General features: G+C 43.3%; 1 protein-coding gene and 1 long non-coding RNA gene across 3 annotated transcripts in view; one reads left to right on the top strand and one right to left on the bottom strand.

Annotated features, from left to right (window-relative positions):
• Positions 1 to 9,223: 9,223 nt before the first annotated feature.
• Positions 9,224 to 24,838, top strand: LOC138819227 (uncharacterized). Of its 2 annotated transcripts, none has more exons than XR_011369372.1 (3): positions 9,224 to 9,500; positions 22,356 to 22,471; positions 24,302 to 24,838. It is a non-coding gene; the product is annotated as an uncharacterized lncRNA (long non-coding RNA). The 2 variants fall into 2 exon arrangements; XR_011369373.1 differs by lacking the exon at positions 9,224 to 9,500 and adding an exon at positions 13,374 to 13,499.
• Col15a1 (collagen type XV alpha 1 chain) overlaps positions 14,117 to 24,924 on the bottom strand; it is a 94,831-nt gene continuing 84,023 nt past the window's right edge. The window contains exons 34-40 of the mRNA XM_070010567.1: positions 24,459 to 24,523; positions 23,115 to 23,243; positions 22,936 to 22,995; positions 22,206 to 22,262; positions 17,885 to 18,070; positions 16,488 to 16,603; positions 14,117 to 15,505 (exon numbers count right to left, since the gene is read on the bottom strand). Coding sequence (XP_069866668.1) covers positions 15,292 to 15,505; positions 16,488 to 16,603; positions 17,885 to 18,070; positions 22,206 to 22,262; positions 22,936 to 22,995; positions 23,115 to 23,243; positions 24,459 to 24,523 — 827 coding nt within the window. The 3' untranslated portion in view covers positions 14,117 to 15,291. The remainder of the gene's footprint in view (positions 15,506 to 16,487; positions 16,604 to 17,884; positions 18,071 to 22,205; positions 22,263 to 22,935; positions 22,996 to 23,114; positions 23,244 to 24,458; positions 24,524 to 24,924) is intronic.

Raw genomic sequence — 24,924 nt, 5'->3', positions numbered from 1 at the left:
TTTTTAAGAAGCAGAGTTTTGTAATAACTGCTGAAGCCAGGCCCAAGGTCTTGGGACACAGTGATTGGCTAAATTTATCCCCTAGCCTTCTTGTTATAATGTTTCATCACAGAAAATCAGTCTCACCCTCATATACCAAGTCATTAAAGTTTTTTTTGTTTAAAAGAGCACGTTTAATTGTGTCAGGGAGTTTAAATTTAAATATTCTCTCCAAAGGTAGTCTAGGGTCCTCCTTCCTTTTTCTTGGCGTCTTCTTTCCTTCTGAGAGGCCCTCTGTCCATTCCAAATAAAGCATATCTAATTGGCTTGACTTTCCAATTTGCCCACTACCCACAACTCCAATACAAAAGCCCTGGGAGTCTGGCAGGTGAATGGAGACCAGGGTCTTGGCAGGCTACCATAGAGCAACAGAATGGAAGACTGTCCTTGTGGTATCTACTTGTCGTAGGACAAGTGCAGTCAGTCATCTAGGTCCTTGGGCTACTCTTTCCTCTGCCATCCTCAAGAGCTACATGGTATGTTCTTTAGCTTACACCTCTCCCTTTAACAATCAAAGGCTCACCTGCCCTTTCTCAGCATGGAAATGCTGATGACTCACAAATCTGTTTCCCTAGGAAACAGCCTCCTAAATGCCCAAGATATCCTAATATGTAAACCGCTCCTGCATGGGGGAGGGGGTGGAAGACTGAATTTGAAAAGAATCTGTGGTCACCAATAAAGCTCTCTTGAGGGCAGGAAAACCATAGCTTTCATAAGTGAGTTATTGATGATGTCACTTAGAAATTGCTGTGTTTTGTTTGTTTGCCTTTGGTCTCTTCTTCCCCAGCAATTTCAGGTCTGGGGTGTGTGTTGGGTAGACAGTGACTAGCCATTTTGTGTCACAGGTCAGATTGAGTATGTATTTGTAAGAGTCTCAGGCCCATGAAAAGAAATTGGTTGGATTCCAACCAATTCACCCAATCCTGGATGAATTGTAATTCTCCCCCTCTCCCGCCTTGCCACACACACACACACACACACACACACACACACACACACACACACACACACTGTAGTCAGGGAATTGCATGTACTAGTTGATCTAGGTCTAGAGTTACTGCCCACCCTTGAGTTAATCATGGTAGCAAGTGAGTTGGGATTATGATCATTGGTTTAGGCTATCCATGGCCATAATCATAGACTATTTCTACTTTGGGGAAGAGGGAATAGAAGGTAGATAACTGAACAACCAACAACCCTGCAAGGGATGAGTTTATATGATAAAGACAGAATTCAGAGTAGTGTTAGGTTTCAGAGAGAGAAAGAAAGAAATTTAGGGCTGAGGGAAGAGCCTTCCACAGTAATGGCAATCTTTTATTTCCTAACTTAATTGCTTGTAAGATCAGATGTATTTTCTAATGCAAGTGGAAAGGTACAGGACTGGCTAGTTATTTTAGTGTGTTCAGCCAGTAAGGATGCAAGGTACACATATAGACATGGTGATTGTTGTGTATAATACAACATAGAATAAGCCATGGATTCTTACTCAATATACTCATAGACATCATCACAATTAAGGTATTACACAACTTGAGATCATAAGATATACCTTGGGGCAACTCTTTCTGGCTAATGACCTGATTTGAGTCATTTTATTTCTTGAAGGCATTTATTCTTCAGCTACATTATAATGATACATTTGTGCACATGTGTACATGTATATGCATATATGTATGCACATATACATTTGCATGTACATATGCATGTATATACACATGTGTCTAATATGTACACATATGTATATACAATAGATCTGTTATGAGAATCAATTGGTATGCATAATGTATGAGAAAATGCCTGACAAACTGTGAAGACTGCAAAAAATGTGAAATAATATTATCACTTTGGATATCTTTGCAATTAAACATCTATTTCTTCTGTAAAACTGCTATCCCACACAGTTTTGTGCTCAAGTGGCAGTCTGAAGACAGCAGGTTGTAAGTGACTGTAAATTATTCCCCATCTAACATATTTTGTGTCTAGCACAGTGAGAGATAGGAATTAAGACATGGGCAATTGCTGAATCACTTGTATGCCTCAGAACAAACATTTGCTGCTTAAGAGATCAAGGGGTAGCTCAACTAGGGGGACGAGGACCTTGAACTAATGGCAGGGCAGGACAGGACAATGTTTTGCCTTCCCTCAGGACTCTTAGTCCAGTTAGCCAACCCTCAGTGCCTTGATCACTGGGGCCTAGTGGGCGCTGCTCTCCTTAGGAGCTTCTCCTCCTCAGGAGTGCTTGGCAGGTTGGCTCTTTACCCCCTAGCCCTACCCCCAGCCTTTTTCGGTCTTGTTGTTTTTCCAGTAGTTTCACATTTTCCTCTAGGCTAGCCTGAACTTTGATCCTCCTATTTATGTTTCACTCATAGCTGGAATAACAAATGTGTGACATCACACGCGATTTTTATTGGTTCAGATAGAGTCTTGTAAACTTCATTTTTTTTCCCAGCTAGGGCTAGGTCTCAGCACAGATACAAGTCCCTTCCCTGCTACCTATCAACCAAAGTAGAAGACACATATAGAAACTTCTCTCTGATGCCAAAGAGGTTAAAGTTCTTTCAAGATCAATAGTCCCTGTCCTTGCTCCTCTGTTGAATGACAACTGATGCCAGCACAGAAATCCAGCCTGGTTTCCTAGTTTCCAGCCATCTCCATGTGAGGAGAATGCTACCTCCTCAAGTCTGAAGGCTTGTTCTTAAGAACAAGGCAAGAATTGGTCATTAAAATTGAAGAGCCCAGCTAGATACAGGCTCAGGCCTGTAATCCTAGCTCGTGATGGTGAGAATCAATGTACAAGACCAACTCAGACAAAAAAGGTATCAAGACCTCATGTAGATACTAATGAAAAAGCTGGGCATGGTGCCACATACTTCTCCCAGCTATGCTGGGCATGCAAGTAGCAAGGCCATTTAGGCAAAAAAAAAAAAAAGTGCATGAGGCACTACCTGAAAAATAATTAAAGAGAAAAAGGGAGTTGGGTGTAGTGAGAGTTCAAGGTTACAAGGCCCTGGGTTCAAAATCCATACCTACCCACATAAGAACAAACAAAAATAAACTGAGGATTCTGGGCTCACGGACCCCAAAGACACACCAACTCCTGAAAGTAGGCTCTGCAGTCTTCCTTGGGGAAAGTCCCAGAGACTGGGGAGGCTAATATTCAGGTTGAAATCAGGTAGCTTCTCAGTCCCAAGTCCCACATGAATAGATGGCACAGTTTGATATGAGCTTCATAAAAGGATTGTTGATTATGGGATGGCAGGGCATGAAGGAACCCCAAGGGAGAATGTCAATCCCCAAAGGGCTCATCAAAGTACTAGCATGGGCAGATGCTGCTCCTATCCTCTGACTGAACGGGTAAGAGGAGGGAGGGCTCCTGGGATCTGCAGGGAGCAGGAATGTGCTTTTCTTTCTTTTTGTTCCTATTCTTGTTATCTTTATATCTGGAATTTGAACTCAGGGCCTGGCAGCTGGCTTTTACTTTTCTTCACTCAAAGGCCCTACCACTTCAGCCAGAGCTCTACTTCTGTACTTCTGGCTTTGTGGGGGGTGGTTAATTGAAAATAAGGGTCTTGTGAATTTTTTTTTTTTTTGCCTTGTCTGGCTTTGAATCAGGATCCTTAGATCTCAGCTTCCTGAGTTGGGATTACAATATATCTGAGCTGGGATTACAATGGTTTGCCATCAGTGCCTGGCAGAGCTGTGGTTTTTTAATGGAGGAATACAGCCACCCTTTGGATCCCCACAGAGAAGAAATTAGGCAATATATGCTCAGAGTTCACTCCACTCCCACCTATCTCCAGGCTTTGGCTGAACTTACCTAGAAGCTGAAGAGCAAAGGAACATTCTGTGATATTCCACATGCATCAGGTGGAGGGCATGGGGCTAGGAGGATGTAAAGAAGCAGATGCTCCCAGCCTCATGGCGATCAGGGAGAATGGCAGGAGCTAGATGTGAACAACACAGCACAACAGGCAAGATAGGAAACCCAGAAAGTACCAGAGATGGTTAAAAAGTCCACTGGACACTAGGTGGAAAATGAACTAGAAAACTTGTGGGTAGGGATGGGAGGGAAAAACTGGGAGTGAGCCAGGGTGAGCTCGTCCAAAAACGAATATACCCTTTACCTGACTTATGTAACTGTAGCCACTCTGTACATCACCTTTATAATAAGAAAACATCGGGCTTCAGAAATTCAGAAAGCAAGAAAGCTGGTGGAAGCAAGAGCCCTATGAACAACAACCTGACTTCATGGCTGAATTCCAATGTCCTGTGTCTAAAGCAGGGCAAAGTCACAACCTTATAGAAATACTTTTGGCAAATAAGAATAAAATTCATAGCTGGGTGTGGTGGCACATGCCCAGTAGCACTCAAGAGGCTGGGGCAGTAGGATCACCAGTTCAAGGCCAGCCTAGACTATATAGCAAGTTGAAGGGAAGCCTGGACTATAGAATGAGACCCTATCTAAAATAAAACAGGCTGTTCCCGTAAGGCCAGGCACCATGGTTCATCTCTGTCACCCTAGATATTCAGGAGGTTGAGACTAAGAGGATCACAGTTCCAGGCCATGCTTGACCCTCTTCTTCCCAGAAATAAAACTCACGAGACCCCCATCTGAACCCATAAAACCTGGGTGTTGTGATATACACTTGTTAGCTCTATGGAAAGTATAAATAGAATATTGCAGTCCAGACTGGCTCAGGAAAAAAATGAAACTGTATTGGAAAAATGACAAAAGCAAAAGGGTTGGGGACATGGTTTAAGCAATAGAGTACCTGCAAGAACAAGGCCCTGAGTCAAACCCTATACCACCAAAAAACAAAACAAAACAAAACAAAAAACAATAATCTCCCCCTCCCTGCACCAAAACAACAACAACAAAAAAAACCCAAAAAACCACATTGATTTAGTACCAGTTTCGTACTAGGATGAAATTTCCCACCAACTGGTTGCTAGGACATTCAGAAGTAGATTTCCACTCTCGATTTTTTTAAGCATCATTGGGTGACTTGATGGGCAAGATCTTGTGCGGGGAATGGAAAGACCTCTGTCTTCACTCTGCCTCTTGCTCACCAGGTTCTTGAAGTTACTCTGTGCCCCTGTACAGGCTTTAACTTCTTTCTGTGGAGTGTAAGAGGCTTGCCATGGGCTTAAGGTCCTTTATGATCTTGCTATGCTGAGACTCTAATAAACATGATGATCAAAACAAGTCATGACATTTTAGCTCAGCTGATTTGGCAGTCCTTACAGGTCCATTGGGTACAGAACTATAGTGTTTCTTTGGAACCTCTTTTTAACATCACTCTATTTCTTCGATGCAGCCAAAGAATCAAGGGAAAGTCATTGTTTTCCAGTGCTCATGCCCATGCAAACAAATTCAAGTGTACTTCTACTAAAAAGGATTGTCTACCACACTTCCTATTTATCTGGCTTTGGAGAGCAGAGCTAACGAGGGTGTGACTCTGAAATGAGTCACCACCTGGAAAAGCTTCCTTCAGAGCCCAGCAAGCCACCACGGGGGCCTACACTGCTCACTTTGCACCTGCTTAATACCTTTCTCTGCAAAGGTAACCATTGGTGCTTCATTTCTCAGTGCAACTACTGTCTACCAGTTTCTTTTCTTGTTTAAGTTGGGACAGACGATAAAGCCAAGCCTTTGAATGTTTTCTTATTCCTGGGTGCTGGCCCTTAAATCTGACTTGCTGGGAGAGGGATGTTTACCTGGCCAGTTTCTTTCTCTCTTCTTAAAGAGTCCCCTCCCCCCAGACCCTTTCCCCTTTGGTAGAGATCTGGTCCTCTGCTCCTGCCTAGAAGACATGCAGCTGACAGCCAAGATTCCTGATGCCAGCCACAGAGACCCCTGTCTGTCTACCTCCTGTCTGTAGATATGGTGAACAGTAAAGCTAGAGCTCAGAGAACACAGAGCATGTGTGCCATACTACAAGTGTGGGGCTTTCTCCCCAGCAGGAAACAAGCAGTTAATCCAGCAGCTGGAACCAGTTGGGTGTCCTCTAATTCAATTAAGTTCTGATGTGGTTGATGTACAGATAGCATCAGACTGCCACAGGATGATGGTTCACCTCAGAGGCCAGTCCTAAGTCCTAAGTTGTGATCTACGTGCTCTGTTTGGTGGACTATAAAGCAAAGTTCCCACAATGGCCTCTTTAGATTCGATTACTTTGCTACAGTAGCTCACAGAGCTCAGGGTCTCTGGTTATGATAAAGGATGTTACAACAAAGGATGCAAATGGAGAGACACCTACTGAGGTGAGGTGTGGGGGAGCGGGGCACAGAGTGCCATGTTCTCTCTGGGGATGCCCAAAATAATAAAATAAAATGTTTAATTATGTAAGCAACCAGACATGAAATCTAATGTTAGCCTCCAAGAATCTAGGGGCCTACCCTGCAGCTGTGTGTGAGACCTCTCCTCCTGGACTTTATTTACTCTTGCTGAAGCCTCAGCAAAGTGCCTTCCCTTTCATCACACTGAGCTACCTTGACTCTTAAAGCCCTTACATTTGTGTTTCTTCTTCCTGTCACATTCTTCCCCAGGCTTCTGTCAGCCTGACTTACTTCTATCCATTGTTAAGATGTAGCAAGTTGTTCCACAGAGCCAGGTGCTAGTAGTTCACATCTGTAATCCTATCTATTCAAGAGGCTGAGGTCTGAGAATCAAGGTTCAAAGCCAGCCAGGGCAGATGAATCTAGGAGACCCTTATCTCCAATTAACTAGAGCTTGAGGCCCATATTTCAAGGCCCAGTATTAGTATGTGAATGTGTGTATACACACACACACAGACACACACACACACACTTTTTCTGCTATCCAGGAATCCCAATTAAAGCCCATTGGTGAAACAAAGGAGCTATAAGATACCATTTTCTCCAGAGAGCTGCCCACCATGATACCCCACCCCTTCCCAAGGCTTATTAAAGAATGTCAGACCCGCCTTTTCTATCTATAGGATGACTTACAACTGGAGAATCATCTGCTTGTGGGGACTGCAGCGTTTGTGGCAAGAAGTGACTCTCCCCAGTATGGGGAAAATTCCAATGGGGACTGGTATGCTGTTCCCAAGTTGAATACTTGTTCACTTACAGTGGGTGAAATACTCAGATTGTCTTATTTTTGTATCAGCTTTGGTCATTACATTTTGATAGTATAGATAGTTCTTTTCATAGTATAGCTTTCATAGTACCCATTATACCTATTTCTTAAAATTCAAACTCATTGATTGTATATAGAATCTTTTATATTTTAAAGTATCTTTTAAAATTTTGTTATAATTTTGTATAAGTGGTTTTTTTTTCTATTTCTTCCCCATAGGTGTTTGCTTGGCAGACTTGACAGAGATCTCCTTCAGCTTCGGAGTCCTGGGGTTTGAACTTAAGGTCTCTTAGTGCTGTGCTAGAACAGTACCACTGAGCAAGCCATGCCTCTACCCTATTCTTACTGGTTATTTTTGAGATAGGGTCTCGTTCCCAGGGCTGCACATTAACCACAAACCACTAACGTTAGCCTTCTCATCACTGCTAGAATAACACACACAATACTGTTTCTGGCTTGCCGCCATAAGATGAAGTTTCACAGTCTTTTCTGTCTGGGCTAGGCTGGGCTGGTACTACGATCCTTCTAATTTCAGCCTCCCATGTAGCTTAGGATGATAGGTTCAAGCCATTTACTTGTTGAGAAAGGACTCTCCCTAACTTTTCTGCCTGGACTGGCTTCAAACTCTGATCTTTAAGTTCTCAGCCTCCCAAGTAGCTCCGGTTACAGGCATGAGTCACCAGCATGTGACTCTGGAACTTTCCACTTAATATTTTTGGATCAGGGATGATCATGGAAATGGTGGAAAGCAAAACCAAAAAAGGAGGAATTACTGCTTAGAGGGTGAGGAGCCTGGGGCCTTGATGATAAGAGGAGGAGAGTAAGGCTGAACCGCTGAGGAGATCATAGCAGATGCCTCCTGGGTTGACCTCAGCTCCCTGAGCCATGTTTGTGCTGATCACTTCTCACTTCCTGCTGCAAAGGGCTGAACCTCAAGACCCAATGACACTCATTAGGTTTTTTTTTCACATCAGGAAGTAGAAGAACAGAGGAGATAATACTGCCCTAGGCAGCTTTCAAACACTCCAGCCTCCTGTCCATCAGGGGACAGCCACTGGTTCTTGATTGATCTGACAATTTGAAATTTTGAGACTGCTGGACCTCCTCAGCTGACTTACTGGGGCCTGTTGCTAGTTATTGAGGTTCATGAACATGAAAGTCTACACCATCAGGATCAGTAACTCTTCTGAGAGCGATCAGCAAGGTGGGGTTGCTTATGAGCGTCCTTAGCTTCTTCCCCAGTTTATTTTGGCCTCCAGTCCTTCCTGCACACCATGCATCATAACAGAGTCACACACAGGCACTGCCATTGCTGCGTTGTGGGGTGCCAGTCTCACTAGGTTCAGATGTCCCAGAATCCCTCAAGGTTTAGTTCCCCCACTTTAATGTTCTTGGATGATAATGGTAATGTATTTGTACAAAGGGATTTCAATTCTAGAAATCAGGTTATGAGTACAATGCATCTTGTCAGTGTCAGATCCTAACAAAACAGTTTTTCTTCTTCCTCTTCTTACTGGTTGTTTTCTTCTTCCTCTGTGCCTCTCAGTAACATTTGAGGAAGCTGTCATCTGTAATTGTTATCTTGAAATCAAACCTCTGTGGCTTCCTCTTAGACTGAGCCAGACAAACAGGGTCTGAGTTGAGTAGTTGATAGACCTCTAGTTTCTGATTCCCAGCATTCACATCTCTTTACCTGAGATCTTTTCTAGCTATCTGAGCCCACTCTACTTGTGCATGGCAGGCTGAAATCTGAGATAGTGCCCCATTCTCTTCTGCTTTCCAGTGACTGAGAGGAGTTTCTGAAACATGGCAAGAACAAGTTTGAGCGTGAAGCCAGCCCTAAGGTGCCATGAGATTGAAGACAGAGAGACAGATACACCTAGGATAGCACAGAATGCCATTTATTTGGAACTGTGGTCCTGGACAGCAGCATGGCCATTTGTGTTTCTGAAATAGATATTTATGGGCTAGGACAAAATGACTGTAGAATGGCTGGATTGTACTTGGTTTATCTTAAGATCATATGGAAGGGTCAGGAACACCCTGGAGCCACGATACAGTTGTAAAGCTCCACATCTAACTCTAATGGTATTGTACATTGTAGTGTGCTGGGAAGCTCAGAGATGCCAGGCTCTGTTGATCCCAAAGTTCTTAAGAAAAAGGTGTGTTGTACCTTCTCTGTCTGACTTCCTGGGAGTTCCTGGGGTCATCTCTCATTTTGACTGCTTGTAGAAGAATTCCCATCTAAAGGGAAACCCAAAACTCAGAGTGTGGAGAGCTTTTTGGAAACAACTTTTTCTTGGTGTGGAAAAAGAACAGGAAGAGAGAAGCTGGAGCCCAAGAGATCAACAGGAAGGTACACGCAATTGTGCTATGGGGCGGGGGCAAGGGGTGGGAGGGTGGGGGGCAGTTGAGGGAGGTTGAGGTTAGGGTTGTATTTGGGGTTGGGTTAGGGTTAGGGTTGGGATTGAGTTTGTGAGTTAGGGTTGGGGTTGGGGGTTAGGGTTAAGGTCGGGGTTTGGGGTGGGGTAAAAATTAGGATTAGGATTAGAGTTGAGATTGAGAAGTACCAGCATGCCATTTCCTTCAATGCAAATGAATACAGTAAAGCAAGTGATCACTGAAGTATTTTTTAAAAAAATATTTGACATTTAAAAGCCAAAGTGGTCATCATAAAAATATCTCAAGTTTGCTGAACATTTTCTTATGGCTTCTTATTAATGCCACTCAGTTTTTTGCTTAATAAAACAGCCTGGCAGAGAGGATTTTGAATATAGCCAGAATAAAAGAATGACAAATTTTTGAGGTGATAAATATGCCAATCACCTTACTCTGCTCACTATACATTGTATCCTTCTATTGGAATAGCATTCCAATCTCACAAACATATAGAATTACTACGTGCCAATTAAAAATAAAAATATATCAGTAGGTGTAGGAGTCTAAAGCAAGAGAATCATGAGTTTCAGGGCAGTCTGGGCTACATAGTGAGATCCTCTCTCAAAAAGCATATATCAAATATGTTTAATGAATAAGTAGATAAATGATTCTTGAGTCCCTGCCTGGATGGGTGCCATCTACTGATAGAAGGAACAAGTCTAAGAGAGTAAGGTAGGCAAGTTCCTCCTACCAGCATATCAGATAACAGGGCAGGCACTCTGGCACCTTCTTAGAATTCAGGGCACTGGAATGGCTTAAGCAGGGGAATAATGCATCTATTCAGAAGTCACTGTGGCACATGCTCCTGTCAATTAGAAAGAATCTAGTCCTAATGTAGGGTCTGAGTCTTGGAACCCCTACTGAGCCAATGATAATAACATTTTAGTTGTTGGATTATGCAGAATGATCATGCAGAGGAGCCGAATAGCCAGGGTATTTGGGATTTGGGACAGAGAATATTCACTTATAACAACAAGAGCTATGCCAATGAGTAAACATTGAGTCATAGCCTGGGCTTGGAAATGGGCAGAGAAAGAAGGCAGACTAGAAGACATCATCTGCCAAGGCTGGAGGAGGAACTCTCTGGTTCCTCATGGGAGACACACAGGAAAGCCAAGGATAGTGAACACTGGTAAGACACTCACTTAGGGCCAGAGCCTCACTACAATACTACCAATGAGTTCACTCAGTGGAGGGTCATTTCTATTGATGAGGCCATTGAGACACAGAGAAGGATTGGGGTGTAAGGATTATTTTTAGTAACTTGGATATTTGCAGTAATTTCCTATAATTATACAGCTAAAAAGTAGCAGAGCCAAAATTGAAACCTACAAATTGAAATTCTAGACTTGAATTCCTTCTATACTGCCACTTGAATTATTGAAGCACAAGGTTGAAGGCCAAAAGAGGAAATTTTTATTAGAGAGCTTCAAAGAGACTCAGTAGCACCCTGGTGACCCTGGAAGTAATTAAGAAAGCCTATTTCCTGTGAGGCTAGGTAACATGGCCACACATCATATAGTAGTCCCTGCCAGAGTTTCTAAGGGTTGGGAAAGAACAAGAAATGTATATGAGATTTGCCATGGTCTGTGGTATTGAATGGACTTGGTAGATTGAAATTGAAACATGACCCTGGTTAAAAAATAAATTATTCAACAAACATTTCAGTAGGACAAATGGAAAAAAGAAAGATCTGCTTGGCTGTTTTCAAACATGAATCTCTTATCTTCTTTAAATCTTCTCAAGGTACCCTATCACTTGTAAGGTAAAGTCTAAATACCTTAAACCAGAATTCAAGGCCAGTGTGATCTCACCCCTGCCTTTAATTCTATCTCTCACATTCAACCTGTTCCGGTAGCTGGATGTGGTAGAATCTGTTATTGTTGTTGTTATTATTGGCAGTAGTAATAGTAGTAGTAGCAATAGTAGTAGTAGTAGTAGGAGGAGGAGGAGGAGGAGGAGGAGGAGGAGGAGTCTTCTCAACCTTCTTTGCTCCTGATTTCTGGTTATTTCAAATCTCTGTGTATGGTGGGTGGAGCAATTACTTCCACTGCACTGGAGGAGCAGCCAATCAACATGCAACTTGTCCTGGGCCTACAACACAAGTGGGACTAATTGGAGTCCTTTCCAGGAACTGATGTAATCTCAGAGTGAGGAGCAAGTCTCCTCTTTCCTCTGCAGCCACTCTCAGGGTGATGAGGTAATACAGGGTGATATAATCCTGGTGCTCTCTGTCATATGAAGCATGAAGAAATCTTGTCCTCAGAGGGAAGGAGTATCCTTTGGATCAAAGCAGAAGCAAGCAAGCAAGGCAGACTCTATCTTTCTGTCTCTGTCTCTCTTCCTCTCTCTCACATATACACTGACCACATTGCCACATTGTCTCTGTAACCTTTGTGCTTCTGATCTTATCAGCTGGTGTTTGTTTTGTTTGCTTGTTTTTTTTTGGCTTTGAGTTGTGTTTCTCTTATTGACTAATACAAAGAATCATAACTAATGCTCAGTTGTTGTAGGCTGCTGATAGTTTGTAGAATTCTACCTATAGCCCCTGACAAGTTGAAGTGACTACACAAGCCATAGAGACCAGAGGATATGAAAAAAACCTGAGGGTGGGGGACTGCTGTGGTCAATTTTCCTCATTTTCTTGGTTCTACTTCAGGACATACTATGTGACACATCAAGGTTGGGAGGGGGTTCTACAGAATTTCTCCTTCATGCTCTGCCACCATGGTTTCTTAGATCCTTTGCCCCTCTCAACCCTAGTCTTCCTCCCTTCTGGGTCTGGCCCCTAACATGTGTTGGTAGTCATTTCTGTCCTCTGGTTCCATACATAGTTGGACTCAGAGCAAGTAGCCAAAAGACCTTTGGCACTATGAAGATTAGCCACTTGTGGTAGAAATTTCCCCTCCTGTATTATTCCTGAGAGCACGAGTTAGCTTCCTGGTCTTTAGGCATATTCAATGTTTACAGACATGGGGGTAAACTGAAGGGTTGAATCTCCTTCTGCCATCATATTTCAGTTGGGTACCAAGATTCAGAATATGAAAAGAGATAGGCAGGTCCAGGGAGTGGGGGATGTCACACATGCATCAGCCATTAGGAAGGACCAGCACAGACCTAGAGATCAAGGCTTTCCTTCAGTGGGGCAGTGGACTTTGCCATGTGACAAGAGGTTAGGTGGAGGCCAATGTTCAGGGAAGGGTCTTGATTGCCAGGTCATACTGTGCATGGGCTGTGGTTAACTCAGGGCCTCCCCTGGGAGGCCTGCTATACTTCTTCCAGTGCAGGAAGATTGAGGGGCAAGGGAAGGATCTTCAATGCCCTTTCCTAGGGTTAACAAAAGATATTCATCTCCTGTCTGCCCTCTTCCCAAAGTCCAAACCTATTCTGCCCCATAGGCCCAGGAATAGATGGCATTTGTACTTCCTGACATTGGGAGCCTCCTGTCTTCATCCTCCAGTGATTCCTCTCCATGCCAAGCACCCCCACTCTGTAACTTGTGGCTGAGCTGGTCCCCAACCATCCATCTCTGGGACTTTCCAGCTATAGCTGTCTTTATTCCATGACTCATAAAGAAGATCCTTGCTGTTCTTCCATTCGTGAAGCTCCTAAATATGGATTCTGGGCTGCTTTTTTCCCCAATTTCCTACTTCAAGGACTGTGAGGAAAAATTTACCTTTCCAAGTGTCTTGGGCCCACCCAGTTGAATGGGAGAAATGCATCTCAGCATGCCTCTGGCTAGTGACCATGCTTCTCCTGAGTCAAACCAGAACCAAAGTCAAACACTTGGCGCTGGGCAGGAATGAAGAGGCAGCCTTGCACAGTGGTTCCTGGGAAAGATCTTAGGATCTGGAGTGAGATGGAGCCTGAGTCTGAAACCATCCCTGTTACTCACCAGCTTTGAGAGCTGATCCAAGTAAGTACCTAAACCTCCATTTGGGGGCTTCCTTTGAACAGTGGAGATTTTCCACTTTGCTGAGTTATTATAAAAAGCAAACAAGTGGTTCAAAGCCAGCCCAGGCAGGAAAGTCCATAAAACTCATGTATACAATCAACTATCAGAAAAGCTAGACTTGAAGCTGTGATGTGAAGCTAGCACTGTGGGACAGTGCTAGTCTTGAGCAAAAAAAAATGCTCGGGGACAGTACCCAGTTCAAGCTCAGGAGTGGCACATAAAAAAAATAGGAAATGAGGCCTCTAATTAGTCTGATTTTAGTACGTGAAGCTGACACTGTGCTTTCTCCTGCCTCCTTGAGAGGCAGGCAGACATGCCCAATGCATGCATTGAGCCAGTGGCAGATGCACAATGAATCCTGCCTTCTTCTCTGAGGCTCTTCTGTCCCTCCCCTGTCTCACCAAGTAGGAGATGACAAGAGCAGAGAGCATAATGGGAAAATCTTCAGTGCTCAGGTCATTGCCTGAGGATAAGCACTAAAGGCAGGGGATGGAATTAGCAGATGCACCCCAGGTCACTTCCACATCAGTGACAAAGAATAAAGGAACCAGCGAGAAAAAGGCAACCAGAAGAAAGCGCCTGGAAAAGATGTTTTTATGTTCACTTACACGGACAAAAGATCAAAGTACACAGCAGGATGATGACACTTCTTTTTTTCTCAGAAAACTCATTCCTACCAACCTATTTGTTTCAGTTGCAGTTGTAATTCAAGACTTGTCAAATGGCAATCAAAAAATTGGGTGGAGGATGGGGAGCCGGGCTACCAAGGGAAAGAGTAGTCATTATGTTGCTCTGTCTCTTCTAGTTTCAGATAATTTAGAGTTTCAACTTTTCCAGCAAGTCAGAGTTATATAAACATATGCCACACTAAAATATGATTGGGTAAAAATAATCAAACTCTTATGGCATGCTGACAATAATATTTAAGAGGGAGGTAAGAAACATATTAAAGTTTGATGCTATAAGAAAATACACATAAGGAGCATTTGAGCATTCTGTTTCTTGGTAGGAACAGCAGTTGCAAATGATAAATGTGTGGAAATAAAGTGTTTGATTTGCACATAACTTAGAAAAGGGATAATGGCCAGGCCTTTATTCCTAGCTATTCAGTGGGCTGAGATCTGGTAATTCAAAGCCAGTTCAGACAGGAAAGGTAGTCCACAAGACTCTTATCTCCAATTAACCACCAAAAAAGCTGAAAGTTGCAGCTGTGGCTCAAGTGCTATCGTGCTATCCTTGAGCAAAAAAAAAAAAACCAACCAAACAAACAAACAAATAAAAAACAACTGCTCAGACCCTGAGTTTAAGCCCCAGGACCAGAAAAAAAAAAAGAAAAGAAAAGGGATAATGTCTCTAAACATTCACTGTAAGAAAACATGAAGGACATCTTACACTCAACAGCCATGGTTAGAAGGGGGAATCACTTTTTGAAGTGATGCAATAAGAAAGGTGATATTTTCTGCTTTGACCATAGCTTTCACCTGTGTTGGGATGTGTTCAGCCAGCACCAGCTTCCTGGAGAATCTAGCACCAATATGTAGATCAGATATGCCTTTGATCTGAGTCCTTTATGTCTTTCATTTTGAGTGTACTGAGGTATGTTTTCTTTGGTTGCTTTTATGATGAATGAGTAATTTTTTTTAAAAAATACTGTAATATTTACAACATTTAAACAACATTTTAGATTTCAGTGTCAACTCTTCACATAAGAAAAAAATGGAAAACTTTTTTTTTAAGACTTATTGGAAGGTTGTTACTTCCTAGCGTCAGTCATCAAACTGTTTTCGATACACAGAACGATTAGCTTATTAGCACAGCTGTATGCCCTCTGGTCCAGAATCTTCCCCGAGGTTAGTGATGAGGCCAGTCCTGTGACTGCCATGTCTGCAGTTCGCCATGCTTCACAGTATTTATCCTCAAGACGGACACCGTGTGTGTTGGAGCCATGCCAAACCACCTTCTGGGGCCTAGAAAGTAATTTTGCCATGTTATATTTTAAATGACACTTCCTTGTGGTATATCTTGGTAATTGACTGGCATTAAGCAAATCGCATTAAACTCCACCTCCCTCCAAAGATTCACGCCAGATCCCCTGTTTGTCCTCACAGCTCTTTTCAGCCTTGTATGAATACACTGTACTCCAGCCATACGCAGTTGGCAGGCATTTCCCAATCACACTTCTGCTTTCATGGCTCTGAAGCTTTGCTGCTGAGGTCCCTTCATCTAGAGTGGTCTCTAGTTTACTTTCAGACCAGTGGCTCATTGTCTTTCAAATCCCGTTAGATGCCTCCTTTTACACAAAGCCACCTCTGATTCGTATTTAAGTAAAAATGAAGGTATAATTTGTGTTCCTGTCGTCTTCCTTGTTTTTTTTTCTTTTCCATTTTTCAATAATCATATACTGTCTAGAATCATAGTCTGTGTCTATCTGTCCCTGTAGATTGGGAATGCATTAAGAGTAGGCCATCCATTTATTACTGTGCCCACCCAGTCTGGCACTGGACCGATGATAAAGAGGACACTGGGGAATAGGTGTGCTAAGTTATTCTATTCTAAAAAGCATGTGTCATTTTCAAAGATTTCAAGTGCAACTCTCAGGGTAGAGTTATGGGATCAACAAGTTGTACCATTTACCACTTATTAAATGCTCACTACAAATGCTATACATTTTTACAAATATTCATTTTATCTGCATGGCGATCCTATGGTACAGATATGTTGTCTTGGTCATTTGATAGACAAGGTAATTGAGGCTCAGAGAATGGAGGTAACTTGCCCAAAGTCTCAATATTGTTTTCTGGCTCTAAGTCCAGGGCTTTCCCTGGGCCCTCATTTGTCTCACTGTGGCTCTCTGATGGTTATATCCTCAAGGGGAGACTGATAAGACACCTCACCATTAGGCTTCCTAAAACCATCATGCTATAGAAGTGGATCACCACGCTCACTTACCAAGAAGGATCTGTCATCACATCTCGGCCATCAAAGGAGTATATTGGAATGTGTGTATTGAACTGACCTCCATTGCCAGAAAAAATGGAGTCCCAATTATTAAAAAGTACTTGGCCCTGTAAAGACAAATGCTATATTAGACTACAAATGGACTAGCTTGTTCCTCAGTCTTCAAAACCCAGATGCCACTTCATACTGAAGTCCCCAGCCCCAAGTCCAGAGTCATGATGAAATGGAACTTGAGAAATACAAATCTATATATTCATTAACATACATACATAGATTGATTTTTGTAGTCAGTCCTTCTGGTTTTACTCTCTTTTTAAGGCAGTATCTCTTATTCTATGTAGGTAGAAGACTCCTCCCATGAAGAGTCTACTTAAATTCTATTATTATTATTATTATTATTAAAATATTATGCACATATACTAAGCTTTAAATTTGTACCATTGTGCATGGTGCAGAGGTGAAAGTTCTTTTCCAGAACAGAAGAGCCTGGTCTCTTGCAGAGACCAGAAAGCTAGCAGGTGAGGGTGCTAGAGCCATACCTGGGAGAGCACATGGAGGGTGCTGGCTATGGAGTCAGGATGGGACCTACCAGTCTTCATGCTCAACACTGTATTGTTAGGTTTACAGGGACCGAAGGGGCCTGATACACTATTGCAATCTAGTTGGTTGCGAGGACACAGGATATGTGTGACTACCAACCAAGCTGTCCCTCTGTGGCCTCAATCAGAGGCCATGGATTGTATACGATCCTTGGGTTATGGCCATTTCCATGTTATAACCTACTCTTATAAGACCTAGTAGCCAGCAAAAGAGGCAGAGAAAGGTCTGGCAGGCAGGGATAGCTTAGCTCTTAGAAAGCACCAAGACAGGATGAAGATGAAGACCCTCTGCTCTGGGACCATCACTGTCTGTTTTGTTCAGTGCTACTGAGCTTAAAGCCATCTGGAAAATACCCTTGGTAAAACCAAGAGCCCTAGACACAGGAGTCAAAGAAATAAGTGCAAGTTTGCAGTGACTTCGAACCAACGGCTCTTCCTCTGAGTCTCAGTTTTCTCATCTGACAAACTGAGAAAAGAATAGTTTTCATTTTTATCAGAAATACCTCCTCAGCTAATAGATATAGTGCTTTATAATAAACAAAGAGCTTGATAAATAAAAGCAGTGGTTATTATCCCCCTGCCTGCTCCAAGAGCCATCGAAGCGGGAAGGTCTCTATAAATAGGAGGAAACTGCGGACCAGAGAGGGAAAGTTACCTGCCCAAAGTCACATAGCCAATGAGGAAAAGAACTGGGCTTGCACCATGGTCAAGGTCATGGAATGGCAAATACTCTAGTTCTTGTGGGGACGGTCACATGAAGAAGGCAGTGGGAGGAGGACATGTCTTTACCTTGAGGTTCACTATTGGAAGGCTGTATCTCTCTGCCTTCCTTACCACTGTAGACAGATCTTGCAAGTGGGAAGATAAGAATGCTCGGAAGGTAGACATCAGTCCTGCAGCCCTGGCCTGCTTGAAGCACAGAAAATCAGCTCGGATGTCCCCAGAATATGGCATGTTCAGAGCAACCAGGTGCAGCTGGAAAGAGAGAGAAAAGACAGCACAGTCAGCATTAAAGGTGCTCTCCAACACCGTGACCATGTTATATCCCCAAGGAGACCCTAGCCTTTGGAATGGAAGGCATGGTGTAGGCAGGCTCAGTTCACCTTCACCTGACCCTGCAGCTGACCATCCCTGTGAAGAATAGTCAGCTGCCCATCTCAGCTCTCTGAACAGCCCATGGGGTGCGAGTATGTTCCTTGGGTGACAAAATAAAGCACTTTAGAATACTGAATCTGACCTATAGATGCAGGAGCTCTGGGTTCACCCCTGGTTCAGTCTCCAACACGAATTTTGGCTGCTTTTATCCCTGGATCTTAGAGCTTCCCCAAGCTACTGCTGACTCTCCTTTCTTCCCTCTCCCAGCCCCACATAAGGGACCAGGGGGAAAAAGGAATTAAAAGGGAGAAAGATATGGCACTTAGTGCTGAGATTGCTTGGGTAGAACCTTCTTGCTCCACATTCCTAACCCCTTGTTGAACAACCATACTGCAAAGCCTGTTTCCTTACACACAAGATCTCTCCAAACCCAGTGCTCTTCTACGGCCCTGTCTCCCAGCCCTTTCTTCCGTGTCTCTGGAATATAGTTCCTAACCAAGGAACGCTCATGCATTTGTCCCTGGGTTTCAATCTCAGCACCACGGAGGGAAGCCATGCGAGTACAGGATCAGGGCCCAAGTCAGCAGAGAAAAAAAACGCTTTTTGATTTTTGTTTGTTTTCTTGTTCGGTTTTTGAAGTGCTGAGTTTGACCTGTCAGGGTCTCTCCATGCTAGACAAGCTCTCTACCACCGAGCTATACCTCAAGCCTAGGAAAGCATTTTTAAATATCTTCAGCCAAAGGACCCACAATAAGCCCCACATGGGGGACAGGAGGTGGTTGGTGTTTCTCTCCCTGCTCTGTGCTATCTCTCAGATCAGAACAGAGACTGCATGTCCCACTTTGTTGGTCTGCTTCCTCTTTTCAGGCTTCAGCCAGTTGGCCACAGCTGGCCATGAGGTGCCATGTCTACTATACACACTGCCCTTTCACTTGCATATTTGGTCCACTCACCCCCTTTTTCCCTTCCACTTTGCATAGGACAGCTTCTAAAGCCTGCTTCTACCCAGTTTACTCTGCCCTGGTTCTGTCTTTAGCACCATACTAGATGGGGGTCCAGGTCAAGAAGCTCCCAGCCACCTACTCTACCTCCAATGGTGATGAAGTTTCTAATAGGTTTTCTAGTGCCAGCATGGGACATTGTATGTCCCCAGTCACCAGGATGGGAAGGGATCTGTGTGCTACCCATTTTCAGCACAACCACTTGTAGGCCATTAACTTCAATCTCCCTCCACATATACCTTGGCTCTCAGATGTCTTCAAATCTGACTACACTGCCCCAATTGCCTTTTACCTTCTCAAGCATCTGAATCACTGCTCCCCTTAGATAAGGGCCTACAAGACTGTAGTTCTGGCCAGTAGGATTCTGGGGCCTCATCTGAGGCCACTTACACAGGCTTGACAGCATGAGGTTCCCCAAGAATATCTGAGAATGGTTCAGGGTCAGTGAAGTCACCCCCTTATCACACTCCAATTATACTCTCCATCTCTCCTTCTCTAAGGAGACACATAGAGAAATATCTGGGATAATTGCTATTTCTGAACAGTAAAATTAGGGGCTGGTGTTTCCTGTGTCTACTAACTGGCCCATTTTGGTAATGAATAGATATTATTTTAATGAAGACAATCATGTTATAATAATCAACATGTTAAAGTGGCCATTGTATGGGTAGTTGGAGTTTTGGTAGAGTTACACCTTTTTTCCCCCTTCATTCTTTATAGGCACTGTCAAAATTTACTAGTATGTATTACTATGTATTTATTTTCTTTAAGTAGTTTCACAAAGGATTTCAATTCAACACACACATATAACTCAGAAATTATTAAATACTACCTTATGAATCCATTAACTACTTGCCATAAATTTGTGTGTGTGTCTGTGTGTCTGTGTGTGTGTGTCTGTCTTTCTGTCTGTCTGTCCTGTTGGTGTGTGTGTGTGTGTGTGTGTGTGTGTGTGTGTGTGTGTGTATGTGTGTATGTCTGTCTGTCTGCTTTTCTGTCTGTCTGTCCTGTTGGGGTGTGTGTGTGTGTGTGTGTGTGTGTGTGTGTATCTCTGTGCCAGTTCTGGGCTTGAACTCATTGCCTGGATGTTGTCCCCCAGCTTTTGTGCCCGAGGCCAGCATCTTAACACTTGAGCTACAACCCCCCTTCCAGATTTTTGTTGGTTAATTGAAGAGTCTCACACACTTCTCTGCCTGGGATGACTTCAAACTGCAATCCTCAGAGTTCAGCCTCCTGAGTAGCTAGTGTTAGGCCTGAGCCACTGGTATCCAGAACTTTCATTTTGAAAGGCACCTATACCAACCTCTCATTTACTCTTCAATTGACTCTAATGTTGTTGGCTACTGAAATGCTTTGCTCTAGCTTCTAAATTTGAAAGGCACATTTTAGTTCTTTTTCTGGGCCTCCTCGCAGCCTTCACACTCTTGTCTAGTAACTTGCTTAGCATGCTTTTTTCCTCTCAAGCCATGGCCTCTGAATTTCCTTCTCTTTCTTCCATTAAACAAAACCATTAAGGTTTGGCTCCCCATAGTCTAATTCTTTTTCACTGTATATATTCTTTTTTCAGAGACCCTACCTACCATCCTCATCAATTGCTATTGTTCTGCTGAGGACTCCTGAGTTAATGTCTCTAGACCAGGTTCTACAGCAGGTTTAGTCTTTCATAGTCTACCCCGTCACAGTTGTCTCTACTTGGGTGGCTGAGAGGCATTTCAGATTCACCATACCCCAAGGAAGGTCCTCCTTGGAGACTGCAGCCTTCTAGGATATATGTTTCTGGCATCTGTCAAGCCCAGGTCTGTTCTTTGAAAAGTGCCGCTGTTAAAAGAGTAGTCTTAGGCTTTCAACCTCAGCTTCTAGCTGCTCTGGATTGGACTGCATTGACAATGTATGATTGCCTCAAGATATACCACGGAGACTGTCTTTGCTAAGAATCTGAATTGAGTCAGGTGGTTTGGGCTCTAAAGCCATAAGGCCACAGAGAGTTGGAGTCAGAATGAATGCCTGGGCAACACAAGCGGATGGGGTCTTTGTCTGTCTGTTGGGGTGTGCTGGAGGGAGGACAGAAAGTGAGACTTGGAGAGTCTGAGGTGCCGGGAACGTAGACTAAAAGTCAGGAAAGAGACCCCAGGTCTGTGTTTCTGCTTCTGTGGTTGAGTTCCACAGAGTTTCCATAGTGATTTGGACACGATCTTTATTTAGGCTAGCAGAGGGATGGTGTGAGAGTTGTTAGGCTCAACAATGCTAAGTGGTTCTTAGGAAGGAACCCAGGAGCCCTTGGTCACCCAAGTAGAAATCTGGACATTACTCCTCATCTCTCATCCTCATAGCCACATCTGGGTCTCGCTTGCCTCCTCCTTATCTCTCCAGTTACCTCCACATAGTCACTGCTGTGACCCTAGTTCAGACAACTCAGGAGCCACCTAACGTGTTTGGGCTCCTGTTTCTGGCTTCTCTAACTCACTTTCAGTGACCATTGTCATCTGAAGTGATTTCCCCCCTTCAGCCCCTCAGCAGCATCCCAGTGCTCACAGGAATAGGTCAAAGTTCTTATGTTGGTTTACAGATCTTTGATGACTAGACCTTGCCTCTGCCAACCTCTGCATCCAAAGCTTTCTCCTTCTCTACCTTAAATTGGACTCCCCTGGCCAGGCTGTAATTTTTGGAATGTCAGGAATGTACAGTGTTTCCCCTTGCCTCCCTCTGGTCCATCTTTTCTGTGCCTAGAATTCCTATTCTTTCTTCACTTGGCTCACTCCTGAACCCAGCTGTCCTTTAGCCTTTAGTTTAGGGATCATCTCTCCAGGCAGACTTCCTTGACTTCTTCATAACCCCAGCATCTTGGGTTTGCCTTATCCTAATGCTTTTGGCCCTGTCTTACAATGGTTCATGTTTTATTTGACTCTCACTAGCATGTGAGCATCTTGACAGTAGGACTAGGCACTAAGCACAGGGTCTAGCACATGGAGGCACACATTTAGTGTTTGCAGAAGAATTACATGAATTGTACTTACAGCAGGTCTCTCATAATTGCCACTTATAGGGCTCACAGGAGGCGGGGGGTGATATGGCTGTGAGACAAAAGAGAAGCAGAAACCTTGTGACTATGCATTAGTCTGGAATTCATTGGGTATTGTCTTTAACTGTGACTCTCCAACTGTCAGGGTTCCGTGGCCATTCTCAGGAAAGGAGGGGATGTTCTTTAAGACCTTTGAAAAAGTCTTGAGCTGAAGAGCGGAAGATCATGCTTCACTGCTGACATGTTCACTTAATAGAGCAGGTAATCTCTGGGAAGCCTCGCTTCTGCCATTTGCAAAAGGAAGGGGACAGTAGGACAGTAGCAGTAGGCTCAAAGATGGACCATGTCAGTTGCCTGAGTTTATTTGCTTGTTTGTGCCAGTACAGTACTGGGCCTTGAACTCAAGGCTCAAGCTCTCGCTCAGTATTTTCACTCATGGCTGGCATTCTAGCACTGAGTTTACACTTCTACTTCTGGCATTTTGCTAGGCTAAGATTCCCAGATTTGTCTGCTCTGGCTAGCTTTGAACCATGATCCTTAGATCTCAATATCCAGCAAGTTGCTGTGTTTTTACAAGGCAGGGGATGTAAAAAAAGAAAGGGTTCTCCCAGAATGCTTGCGCTGATTGATGATTTGACAAGTAGGAAAACTGAGGCTGGGTGTCAGAGGAATCAGGAAGCACTGACAAGAGGAAGGTACCAGAGGCATGGCAGGAAACTACTCACATTGCTGGAAAGTGCAGGTGGTGGGAGGCTATTGACAGGAACCTGGATCAGCTCTCCTAGCTGTGAAAAAGGAATACATTGAAGATATGGCAGCAAAATGGCAGGTCCCCGAGCAGGTGATGATTTTTTCCCCAAGGTGATTTGGAGGGGGTATTCATTCAAAAAGTTTGAAAAATCACCTGTAACTTTTTCCAACCATCTCGGACACGAACAAAAACCTCAGAGCTGTCCCTCAGGTAGATGAATGTTCCTTCTATGACCAGATGTGCTGTCTGCAGCATATCATCCATGTTGGCAAATGCTGAGATCTGTAAGAGCATTTTAAATCTGCATTTATCAGCGGAACTTTGAACAACCAGCCCCCTTTCATAAAGCCAAGTAGGAGCCAGACTCTCAGACGCTTAGTGAGACCTATAACTTCACTAATAACAGAAGAGTGTTGCTTTGAAACATCACAAATGGATTAAAACACAAAAGAGAAGGTTCTGCGAGTACAAAGAAAACAACAGAGCTACCTTCGTTGGGTTTTTGGTTTTAGCAAAATCACTGGTGAGTTTTGCCTCCTCCCTATTTATTTATGTTGCTGGATGGCATTAACATTGGAAAAATGGTGTCATGTTGCTCCTTAACAACTTTTAAACAAGTTTTAAACTTAACAAGTTTTTCTTTAGGGGTAAGAAATGCAAGCATAGCTGGGTATGGTGAAACATGCCTATAATCCCAGCACTCAGGAGGAGGTAGAGGCAGAAAATTGACCAGTTTGAGGTTAGCATAGGCTACACAGTGAGACTCTGTCTAAAAAAAGAAAAAGAAAGAAAGAAAAGAAAAAGGAGGCCCAGAAAGCAAAACAAACAAAAGAAATGCCAACAAATAGACAGTTATACTTACATCTCCATTTTTGCAATATAGGTACAATGTAAAATATAATTAGATACATGATAGAAAAAAGTAGGGCCTACTTTCTCTGTCTCCAAAATGAAAAAGATTATAAAATCCAGAAAAAAAATCACAGAGTATGCCTAGGAATCCTGACATACTTGTGAGGTGCTTGTTCATTTCTGTGCATTATAATAAACTCACACTATACTCTGCTTCAATGAGCTATGGAACAGCAGGTACTCAAGAGATGTCCCTTGGCAGAATAGAGAAAGCAGAATGATCCAAAGTAAATCTGACTGGCCAGCCCAGACACCCACCCTGGTACTCTACATACTTGTGCTTATTGTTTTCATAAAATATTACTGGTTCTTGCTAGAACATAGTTAATGATAGATTCATAGAGTCAAACTTTAATATCAATTATTTCATTTTCTTTTTACTTAGAGTCAAACTTTAATATCAATTATTTTGTTTTCTTTTTATTCAGCCATGTGAATGGATGACAAATTACCTTCTACTGTTGATGGGAGTTGTAGACTCCTACTTCCAAAACAAAGAGATGCTAGCCCCTAAACATTCTAGCCATTTTCTGTAAATCCATCCAAGATGGAATGATACATTAACTACATTGATAAAATACTGACCAAGTTTCTGGGTCCAGGAAGCCCTGGTTCTCCTGGAGGGCCGGGTGGGCCTGGAAGGGCCACAGCTAAAAAAAAAAAAGCAGAAAAGAGAAGTTATACAGCATGCTCCTTTAAAACAAATGAAACAAAACAAAACTTAACATCTTCAGTGTCTGCTGACCTCTGAGAGGAGAGGAATGCTCACATCGTAGCAGCCCACCCCAGGGATGCAGGCCATCCCAACCCTGCCCCTGCATCCTGGGGACTCTGAACCAAGTCTGGGAGATGCAGGGCATCCTATTTCTGCACCTGCATCCTTAGATCTCTGGACAACGCATGAGATTAAAGGCCACTTTGATTGGTTCTTCGTGATTTATCAAGTCTTTTTCAGCTTTAAAGTAAATACATCCCTTTCATTATTATTTGTAAAACCAGTGTAAGTTGCATTTTCTGTCACTTGCATCTAAAAATATCCTGACTCACACAA

Source organism: Dipodomys merriami, unplaced genomic scaffold, assembly GCF_024711535.1.
Source record: "Dipodomys merriami isolate MVZ:Mamm:240054 unplaced genomic scaffold, mDipMer1.0.p SCAF_11, whole genome shotgun sequence".
NCBI classification, from domain to species: Eukaryota; Metazoa; Chordata; class Mammalia; order Rodentia; family Heteromyidae; genus Dipodomys; species Dipodomys merriami.
This window is presented reverse-complemented; position numbering and strand designations above follow the sequence as displayed.